A 10530-nucleotide genomic window follows, 5' to 3' on the forward strand; every position below is an offset into this window, starting at 1 on the left:
CTTCGTCGAAAAACGCGCCGTCGTCTTCTTCGATACTCGAACCCCACTTATCTGCCATGTCTACGTTTTATGTAACAATAAAGTTTACGATCTTTGTTGCGCAATGTAGGGAAATGCAAGCAGATGTTTTGGAGGTCAGAATTAACGTCGATAGCCGATACCATATTTAAAATTACTGATTAAACCAATGTAATTTTATGACATTTTTTTTTATTACAGTTCGCATCACGTACACGCGTAAGAAGCTGCGCGTGTGAACAAAAACAATAGAATTGCGTTTTTACGTATCGATATTTATCCTCCAATTTTACGCATAAGTTGGATGGTTATATTGTTTGTAAATGGTAAAGTATGAGGAGAGAGAGTGTCGTGAAAATATTTGAAACTTTATTAACTATATGGGCATACACAAGTTGAAGAAAATCAAAAGCAATAAAGAAAAGGCGTTCAGCCATTTACAGACGAGTCAACGAATCGCGTGGCCATTGTTGCTTGGAACCCAATGTTCTGGCCACGGAGGCACATCCCAATGCAATGGCTATGGTGAACATCTCGAACGGGTTCGTCGTGCGCGGACCTGAGTTGTGCCAAAAACATTCTGCGTACCCGATTGGATGTGTTCACGTATGAGCCGTGTAGCAGTAAGTAGGAAAAGATAATGATTTCACCCTTTTTGGCGTTCACTGGCGTTGCACCGGAAATCGGAAAGCGATCTGGATCGGCGTACATGTATTTCTCGTTGTGCTCGTCGTAGAGTACGCGCTCCTTGAGAGGACCCAGTTTGTGACTGCCTGGATAAACGCAGAGGCCTCCGTTCTCCGGCGTTGTGTCGTCCAAGTGCACAAACACGGCTAACATGGTGTGCTTCTTGAACGGAAAGTACGGATAGTCCTGGTGCATGAGATACGGAGCGCCCTTCTCTGGTGGCTTGAGGTGAGCTTTCGTGTGATGGAGCAGAATATCAGGGGTTTCCAAGATGTCCTCTATTGCATCCAGGAGTTTTGGGTTCATCAACAGCCGTGTGAACACTGCGCTATGCATTTGCAAGTTATGCACGGATTTTACCTGCAACAAGATATTTTTAATCTACCATGTCATCTAATTTGGCCAACATGAATTCTATATTTCCGTATAGGAGTTACTTTATTTATTTGACATACAGCAATACGGTTCAATTACTGAAATCGAAATGAATTTGAAATATTTATGAATAATGCAATATGATGAACGTGTCTTCAAATGTATAATTTATTGCATAAGTTTGAACGATTACAAGAATTGAATCAAAACTATTGTAACATTGAAAAAATTTATTAACGTCGAGTGAAAAATCTTACAGTGTAGTTGATGTTATTAGCCGCCTTTTTCATGTCGTCTCCGATCCAGGCAGCCTCTAAACCGGCCAAATCTTCTTGCTGCTTACGAGCAAAAAGCTCGGAATATTCTTTATCGATTTCGTCAAACTCTTCATTAGAAAATACGTTTGATAATTTGAGAAAACCGTTCTCTTTCCAGAATTCTTTTTGTTCGGGAGTCAGGAACTTTAACTTGCCCATGCTTAACACTAGTATCGTTGTCTCTCGCTCAAAGATTACAAAGAAACTGAACTTTGTGCCCTTAGGACCGAGTCTTAAATATGAATCTCCAAAGAAGCAACTCATTCCATTATATCGATCCGCTTAAAGAACTAATCATGCTGACGTAAGTAAAGATTATTTTTAGATTTGAAAGGAAAATTACATACTTTTAACGATTTTTTCTTTCTGAAGAATTCAACGTTATTCATAAGTTGTTTGGTGTTTGGTAATCAATCACTACGATAGTAATAACTTTAACTTAATTTTTTACTTATTCACAAAAATTATAACCAATTCATAATGGAAACTTTTATAAGTGATAACCTTTATGCAGTTGACTTATCAAAGTCAGTCAAGTCTGCTTACATGTAAACTTATCTTCACTAAGTTTTTAAATATGATATATATTAAACGACGCAACTTTAAAAAAAAAAAAAATACTTATAAAAATCTTGAACGAAAAAAAAAAGTTTTGGCATCGATAATTTTTATCCAATTATATAAACAGTTTGTGTATACGCCTGATATCGTCTGCGAAATGTCGTATAAGCGGAGGATTGTTAAAAAAATAAGCCATTCCTGCAAGCATGTTTTCCAATCGCATACGCGTGGGAAATTTGTGGCTAGGAGCTCTTTTGCGACATTGAGCGTACACACAGTTTCCAAGAAAAATTAAATTTATAAATTTTTTGAACTGTTTTAAATGAAATGCAAAAATTGAAGAAAAAAGAAAACAAGTATCATCAAAGTTTAAATCCTTTGAAAACCTCTTTGGACTGATACCATGCCAAATTAAGAGGAAGATCTGAGTCAAACTTGTTTTTTTTCGTAACATCCTCGGAATCATGATCCTGATTTCTAAACATACAGGAAATCTGGTGTGTAAAGAATTTTCTTACACCATCGCGGCAAACTGGAACTCTTCTTCCACATTTGCAATCGTCTAAAATATCATCCGTGTACTCCAATTTTATATGAAACGTAGTAGTCTTGTGTGAAGGAACGCTGAACTGAGGTTTTGGTACGAAAAACTCGGAAATCCCTCGTGGATCGTCTTTATGAAGTAATATAAAAGTATTCGTAAGCCCCAACGGTAAAGCCATCTCATCTTGAAACTCAGGGCATTGAAAGATCGAGCTAGTAAAAAGAGAAAATTAACATGATGATTAACAGATATATTTATAAAAAATGTAGTTTTTAAATGAAAATAATTACCTCATAACGGTCAATAGCGGTTGGCCCTTTTTGTGCTCATCACATGTATGTCTTTCGCTATCAAGGATCTCTAAAGGGATTTCAATTTTGATACAGAGTTTAGGACTAAAGATTGTGGCTCCAAACAAAATGATGATTTCTTTGACTCTGCATTGATTAGGATTAAATTCTTCAACTAGTTTATCAGACATTGTTTTCATTGACTTGATGAAATTCGTGATCATTGTCGTGTGTTTTTTTGCTGTCTGAGAATGTTGGCTATATTTCACAAGTTGATCAAAAGCCAGTGGAATTTGGCATTTTTGCAACATAACGTACTTGACAATACCACTGATTAAATGAGCGCACGAGTCACCAGTAAGTTTTTTATCCAACTCAATTGGGATTTCAGTTTCAGTCTTTTTAGCTTTGTTCGACATTGTACAAAATTACTTTTTCTCAAAGCCTCTGATTAACGTATCAAGTTCAAGGTTATATAGCTGCAAACGTCTCTTTTTTTTCTTTCCAGGTAACAAATACCTGGTAAACTTTACCAAAAAATGAACCTACGGCACAAAAAAAACTGTTTTATAATATTAATATGAATTGAGTGATTATTACTTGAAATATCTAACCGATGAAAAGGTTAATTAACGTACTTTTTCAACTTTTCCACCTTAACAAAACTTTCAAAGTGCTGACCTGACAAAATCACAACAGTAAAAAAAAAAAGAGAAAAAATCGATTATCGATTTATCGAATTACTTCTGCAATTACGCCAACATAACCTTTTAGTACTTATATACGAGTCGAGCAGTCGAGGTATGACGTATGACACTTTTTGTTCCGGTACATGTTTGTATACAATCGCGGTTGACATTTCCCGTGCGCGACTTTTACTTTAGTAGGCCTCAGTAGAATGTTCGTTGGGGAACTAAATTTTTGGACCTTCGACAATGACGTTGAGATCAAGGATACGGATTTCGGTGCCTTCAGGTGAGGATTTTCATACAGCGTATTATTAAAATTCCAACGTAATATGCCTCTCATAATTACGGAGTAGCTGAGAAGAAAGTACTGTTACAGCAAGCAATTTCAATGATGAAGAATTTTTCCCACACTATTACTATCAGTTGTTTTTATTTTATATAAAAATTTTTATGCAGAGATGAAAATTATTAAAAATATTGTTGAGGTGTAGCATGTTTTTTTTACGCGTTGGTTTTATTTTATGCTTACAGTTATCATGATAAAAAAATTGACAGTGTATATGAGGAAGGTAAAAGATCTTATGCTCAGAAACGAGGGATGGTCTATGTTCCACAGAATAAAAAAGGAAATAAACTCAAAGATTCTATTAAGTACTTGGAGGTAATGTTAATAGTAATGATGTAAATTTAATAATAAATAATTAAAGAATATTGCCAACACTCATGATTTCAACTTAATTCAAGGAACAACTAAGCGATTTTTCAACAATACATTGTCAGTGGGTTGATTATTGTGCAATACAGATTATGCTTAGCTCTGGTTTACTGATTTATATACAAGTTAATCTTTGTTCGGGAGATATTAAAAAAATTATATTTGACAAGTTTTTAGTTGGTAAATTGTCTGATCGTTTATCCGATGGTAAAGTTACGTTCTTTTCCATTTACCTGATTTTTTTAACCATCTAATTGAGAAATATTTTCCAGTAATCATCACAAAAAATTATTTAGTTTGTACATACAATGATACTCAAGTCACATTGGTAAACTTTATGAAAACGAAAAAAAGTATTTTTGATAAGATTAGTAGATTAGATCCAAAACTGTCGACTTTTGATATTTCTGGACCTAGTGGAAAAAGACTGGAAAAAAAAATTCAACATAATCGCACAGAAGACTTGGTATGTGTAATATTTTGCTGTGTACAATTGATTTTTACAGAAAATAAAAATACCAATTTATTGTTTATTACAAACAAAAGATCTTAATTTGGTGGAAATGTACTATAAACGAAGTTTATCCGTGGAGCCCAACAGTTAAGGAACACGATCGTGCCAATGTTCATCTATACAGGATTATAGGGTAAAAACTTAAACTTTGCAAGCTTCTATTAATTTACACTTATCTTTGAAAACATCCTCTAAACTCTTCAAATTTTCTTCTTTAGTATCATCTGAATTTTCAATTTTTTTTTCAATTTCTTGTGTTTTTTTACTTAAACCATCCTTTTTCATAGTTGATGCTATTTTTCCTAAATTAAAATACATATCATTAATTGAGCACTTGAAAAAAATGTATATAGACACAACACATCTTTCCCGTTTCATTTTACCTTTACATTTTGCTGAACACTCCAACTCGCGTTTTTTCTTATAAGCATTCCAAGCAGGTTTCTTGTTTTCAGTATACTTAGACAACGATTCAGCCGTTTTTCTATCGATTTTCAAAGGCAGCTCCCAAGTATCCTGTCATAATTCATCAAAATCTTTAAAAATCCACCAAAACAAGAGAGTAATTTTTTTTTGTTTTAGTTTACATACTTTAAAATCGCTCCATGGATTTTTCGATCTTTTTACACTGGCAAAGAGACGCCCGTTCTTGTGCGCTATAAATTTCGTTGTAGTACAGTGCCTAGTTGGCCATTCTGGGTACCACCTCGGCACTTCCCAGACTTGTAGTCTTGTCGACTTGAAACTGTCCTCAGCCCAGTGTGCGTGCCAAAATTGCGACATTCTACTTATTCACTTCACGATAAATTTTTCCTACCTTTTAACTCGAAACGTTGCAAGTCACTGTGTACAGCTAGTTGGAATGGCCTGTTTATTTCCATAGTTACCAGACAGCAATAAAGTATTACTTCACATTTCAGAACAAAATTAGAACTACTGTGCTACCTGAAAACGGAATTCGATCCGTTGTGCATAATATTCAACTCTAATTATGATAACGTTATTCACTCGCTAGAACAAAAAGTATCGCGAAAAGTAAGCACTCGTTGAGTTTATTAAAACCTCAACCGTACAGTGTTGGCTTTTTAACAATACTTGAACAATTATTTAGGGTGAAGTCACAGTCGAATGGAGGACTTACGAAGTTTCGCAGAATGACAAACTCCACAGGATAGCGATCCTATCCGTACCATTGCCGACTCACACGAGCTGTGTCAAATTTTCGCCTAATCAAGACATGCTCCTGTTGTGTTGCATTGATGGATCCATAACACTTCACGATCAAATCAAGGGCACCAATAATAGTATAAAAGCATCTTTTGTTAGTATGATGAAAAAACGTCGACACTGTGCCATTTAAACTTTTTTTTTTTAAATTAACAATAATATTATGCAAAAAATTTAGATACCCACTCTGGCATGTTGGCATGACGATGGACACGTCTTTTCCGTAGGCAATGAAAGAGGACAAGTGCAATATTTTGATTTAGCTTTAACATGTATTAAGAGTCAAGTGTTGAATGAAGACATAGCGCCTAATAATATTATCGATCTATCGTCTTATTTTCGGTAATTATTCGATTATCGCAGAATTATAAAATTGTTTAACTTACAAATAATTAATTTTTCGATTCTAGAGCCCAACCCGCTTTAATGAAGATAGAATGGAGCCGAAAGAATGCCATCAATACTTTTATCGATTACTACAATCACGGTGACTCGCTCTTTTTGATATTTTTCGAGAGGTAATTAAAACTTTCAACAACTTTTGCGCAATTTTGTAATTGGCTGAGTTTTAATTGCGCGATTTTGCAGAGGGCCCATTGCAATATTCAAAATAATCGAGGGCGAAAATTTTGCGGGGGACGTTCTAGTACAAAGGTATTTAGCACTGTCTCAAGTCGAGCAGGCAACTTCTCTTCTTCTAGCAATGAATTGGGACACGAATCCGCACGCTTGTATGCACACTTTGAATCAAATTGTCAATTATCTTTTCAAACTACCCCTGACTCCGGAACGCGAAAGTAAGAGAGCTCTTTTTTTTTTCATATCATTTCATACGTGTTTATTTAACATTAACCGCCGTCGCAGCTTACATCCAAAATGCATTGGGAAGTTTTCATGTACCAGTCAAGCCATTGACTCAACTAGTCGTTGAAGAATATGGCGAAGAAGTTCGAGATCTGACCAGAAGGTTTTTTCATCACCTCCTGAGGTACGAAACGATAGCGAAATTTTCCGCGAATTTTGTCTCATCTGATTCCTTTGCACTTTGCCCATCAGACATAGACTGTTCGAGAAGGCGTTCCGATTGGCCATCGATCTAAACGATCACGATCTTTTTATGGACATTCACTTCTACGCGATTGTCTTGAAAGACACCGAAATGGCTACAGCCGCAAAAGACAAGGCCGAAGAAATCATAAGCCAATGCAACAGTACCAGCAGTTCTCGTAAGTTTCGAAAAATGTCAAATTAATAATTTTTGCCATTTTCAGCGCTAATTGTATCTTTTGTTAGACTCGACGTGTTCGCGAGACTCGTGCTCCTTGTGCTCGGACTCTGTGAGCGACAAGGACGACTCTTATACGGAGGACACGGAAAGCGAGGAGTTTCCGAAAAAAGAAAAAACGCGTCCCAAGCGCCCGCCCAAGCACAAGTACTCGAAAAATTCCAATAGCCAAGCTCCTCCTCTTCCTATTCTTTATCCACCGATTTATAGCAGCAGCGGCTTCATGAGCACGCCCTTTAACGAACTCGCAGATAAAACTGAGCCCAATTTCGCGTCCACGTCCTTCAACCTTCCAAATTACACTGTTCCCCCGACCTCCTACAACTCAATGCCTAATTTCGTTCCCAACTCGTTGGTAACGTCGATGCCTTACGTGAACCCCGTGCCTTTTACTCCAATGATGAATCCGAATTTCGGTCAACCGATGAAAAATTTCGAAAATTTAGTGTCGCCTCTTCGAAATCTCTCTTTGGCTAATCAGTTAACGCCAAGTGTGGCACAAACATCGTTGAATAGCATGTCGTTGGAAAATATTACAAACTCATACCAGATGAGCCATTTTTTGTCCAGTACGTTTCCCAAACCACTGTTTGAACCTATCGAGGTTCCACCGAGTTTAGCACCCACTTCTGTGAACAACTCGAGCGGTAACGTGATGTCGACGTCCTTCAATGATCGTTTGAGTGTAGATGTCAGCTCACAAAACACGACCTACGTCGGTGCTGATTATGACAGTTGCGAGAAAAAGGCAACTGGATTAACGGTGCTGAAAAACGTGACCATGAGCTCACATCCGATGCAGTCGAGTACAGACGGTGCACCGACGCACAACGATTCGTCCTCACTTTCGATATTTGATTCCGGCAATAATCTCATGTCCACGTCCTTTAACGATCCAGAGGATCCCAATGAAGACACCAATTCAAATTCTTGCGACAGTAGTACTAACAGCAACACGTCTAAGCAAAAACTTTCGGCCATTAATATACCACCACCGCCGCCACCTTTGATAACGGATTCTTTAGCTAATTATATTCATAGTTTGCCAAAGAAAAATTTCATGCTATCCAGAAGCACTCCCGGATTATCGGACATGGACAACAGTCCCGTTTTAAAACTTCAACATGTTAAACCACTGCATACCACTTCTCCCAGTTTGTTACAACAACAAAATTCTGTTTCAAATATATTGAAAAATCATCAGGGGAACAATAATTTTCAATCTACTTGTAAATACAGATTGGATTACGATCTCGATTACATTCCTTTCAGTAGCAGTTGTGATAATTTGATTAGCTCTCATTCCTCTACTAATCACAATAAATCAAATAGTTACAATATACCATCAAAGACTTTGGATGATAAACCTTTCAAATTAGGATTTTCATCGAGTGGTACAAATATTAATACTAATAGAGAACATAGACTGTCTTCCAATATACCACCGTTACCCGTCATTTGTACATCCTCTGTAGCTGAAAAAACCTCATCCTTGTCTTTTACGTCTACAGATGTAGCATCTACAATCGCAGAAAAACCAAAAGTAAAATTTTCGGATACTGTAACACACATTTTGGTGCCCAACACAGTAAGCATAATGCCTTTTATATCGAGTCACTTGTAAAATTTTCTAACATTAGAATACAATTTTTTTTAGAATCAAATATACCGTCCAATCCAGAAAAGAGCTCAAACGTATCCTACAGACACAAAACCAGAATCAGAAAGTTCATCACTTGGTTTGAGTAGTGAAAATTACCATAAAGATTTACCATCCACTTCCAGTAAGTGTATTATAATTGTAATAAAAAGTATTTAAGGTTTTGTATACTTGTATTAAATATTTCAACTTATATTTTTAGATATCGATATCATAAAACATACTTTGAAAACAGAAGATACTGCCAAAATCAAAGTCGTACACTTTGGTCCTTTATAGTATTTAAATAAATCAAACAGAGTTATTGTTATATAATAAGAAAGTATTACTGTAAGACTTTCCTCATATTTTTATACACAGATATATTGTACATAACATTTTATATACTTTTACAAAATCAAATTAAAGTTTTATATTGTATAAAAAAAAACTGCGAAAATCACTTTTTCTTGAAAACAAGTCTTTTCTTTTTTTGCGGTTTTCCAACAGACGCCAATTCCTCTTGCATGTCTAACAATCTCTTATCAGGTATATACCTTGCATTTTCGTGTTCTTCTGTGTGCTCAAAAATATCAAACAGGGTACCTTCGGGCAAGCCTGCCTCGCATATTCTAATGAAAATCGGCAAACCAACAGAAGTTACATTTGACATTTTAATGTTTCTCTGATAAAGTTTTAAAGTATATTCCACTTCCACCACTGTTGATTTGGGCTTGTACCTGATAATCTTATACTCTTTGTGAGGAAAAGCGTAACTAAAAAAAAATAATAATAGTTGTGAAAACGAAAGATTTTTGTTATTCAAACTAACTGAAAACAACATACCACTCTTCGACATCAAAATCCATTGCTTCAGCAATCTTGTGAACCCAACTTTGAAAATTTTCTAAAATTGCATAATCGTAGCCTCTGATTTGTACATTTAAAAGTGGATAAAGAGGATACTTTGGTTTTAGTGCCTGCAAAATAGTATAACCGAGTCAAAGTCTGATGGCAATGCATATCAATACAGATTTACTGAACATCGTAAAGCGTAACCTCCAAATAGGGCGGCTCGTAAATACTGTAAAATCTCGGCAATATTTTTGACAAATTGCACGGGCGAGCCAATGGTAAGAGCTGAAAATAAAATTCATATGTAAATGTAAAAAAATATCTTGCCAACGCTCTAACCGAGAGTTAACAAGTTGAAACGATCATGTTTCGAAAGACCCAAGATTGCGTACACTTATTTAAAAAAAAATGAACTTACACTTTTTAAAAAGCTTACTGCCATATTTATTTGTGGCGGATTTGTTTTACGATGGATCTTTTAATTAATCAATTCATGATTCAATATTTATTTACACGGCTGGACCCGACACAATGTTATTGTTTAGTATATGCAGCAGAACTATAGCAGAAGCCGTGCGACGACGAGGGAGACCTCTGCTTTCACTTGTGGAACTATTTTTAAACTTCAAAAACATTTAAAAATCACTAACATCACCGTTGTGAAATTTTATTGTCTCTTGTGTGCCATCACCACTGCCATACCTCAAGAGGTAACCCTTGGCTCTTCGGTGTTAATACAATACCGTGCCGTTCGCAGTCAGTACCAAAATGGTACCAAAATTTCAACAATTTATCTTTGTTTCGGACAATCCAT

The 10530-nt window shown here is 35.9% G+C and overlaps 5 protein-coding genes across 6 annotated transcripts; 1 reads left to right on the forward strand and 4 right to left on the reverse strand.

The window, feature by feature from the left end:
• Positions 1–367: 367 nt before the first annotated feature.
• On the reverse strand, positions 368–1677 carry LOC106646808 (phytanoyl-CoA dioxygenase, peroxisomal-like). Its single transcript, XM_014362948.3, has 2 exons — positions 1338–1677; positions 368–1065 (listed from the first exon to the last, which is right to left on the reverse strand). The coding sequence occupies exons 1-2, from the start codon at positions 1659–1661 to the stop codon at positions 448–450; spliced, it is 942 nt and encodes a 313-aa protein (XP_014218434.2). The 5' UTR covers positions 1662–1677; the 3' UTR covers positions 368–447.
• A 223-nt stretch (positions 1678–1900) lies between these two features.
• Positions 1901–3486, reverse strand: LOC106646799 (uncharacterized). Of its 2 annotated transcripts, XM_089591750.1 has the most exons (4): positions 3431–3486; positions 2793–3337; positions 2477–2714; positions 1901–2428 (listed from the first exon to the last, which is right to left on the reverse strand). In XM_089591750.1, the coding sequence occupies exons 2-4, from the start codon at positions 3209–3211 to the stop codon at positions 2321–2323; spliced, it is 765 nt and encodes a 254-aa protein (XP_089447876.1). In that variant the 5' UTR covers positions 3212–3337; positions 3431–3486; the 3' UTR covers positions 1901–2320. The 2 variants fall into 2 exon arrangements, with proteins under 2 accessions (XP_089447876.1, XP_014218416.2); XM_014362930.2 differs by having other exon boundaries at positions 1901–2714.
• Positions 3382–9249, forward strand: frtz (WD repeat-containing and planar cell polarity effector protein fritz). The gene is made up of 15 exons (XM_014362929.2): positions 3382–3767; positions 4013–4142; positions 4226–4403; positions 4469–4662; positions 4743–4843; positions 5631–5745; positions 5822–6031; positions 6116–6279; positions 6348–6455; positions 6526–6734; positions 6802–6925; positions 6994–7163; positions 7231–8810; positions 8880–9006; positions 9085–9249. The coding sequence occupies exons 1-15, from the start codon at positions 3691–3693 to the stop codon at positions 9159–9161; spliced, it is 3564 nt and encodes a 1187-aa protein (XP_014218415.2). The 5' UTR covers positions 3382–3690; the 3' UTR covers positions 9162–9249.
• LOC149375038 (protein Flattop-like) lies at positions 4852–5493 on the reverse strand. Its single transcript, XM_089591630.1, has 3 exons — positions 5302–5493; positions 5094–5226; positions 4852–5012 (listed from the first exon to the last, which is right to left on the reverse strand). Exons 1-3 carry the CDS (start codon positions 5491–5493, stop codon positions 4852–4854), a joined length of 486 nt encoding a protein of 161 aa, XP_089447756.1.
• mRpL48 (mitochondrial ribosomal protein L48) lies at positions 9229–10290 on the reverse strand. Its single transcript, XM_014362933.2, has 4 exons — positions 10135–10290; positions 9921–10001; positions 9708–9841; positions 9229–9637 (listed from the first exon to the last, which is right to left on the reverse strand). Exons 1-4 carry the CDS (start codon positions 10156–10158, stop codon positions 9322–9324), a joined length of 555 nt encoding a protein of 184 aa, XP_014218419.2. The 5' UTR covers positions 10159–10290; the 3' UTR covers positions 9229–9321.
• Positions 10291–10530: the final 240 nt, after the last annotated feature.

Source organism: Copidosoma floridanum, unplaced genomic scaffold (genome assembly GCF_036245765.1).
Source record: "Copidosoma floridanum isolate Cflo_tuat_1 unplaced genomic scaffold, Cflo_Japanese_pri ptg000013l, whole genome shotgun sequence".
Taxonomy (NCBI): domain Eukaryota; kingdom Metazoa; phylum Arthropoda; class Insecta; order Hymenoptera; family Encyrtidae; genus Copidosoma; species Copidosoma floridanum.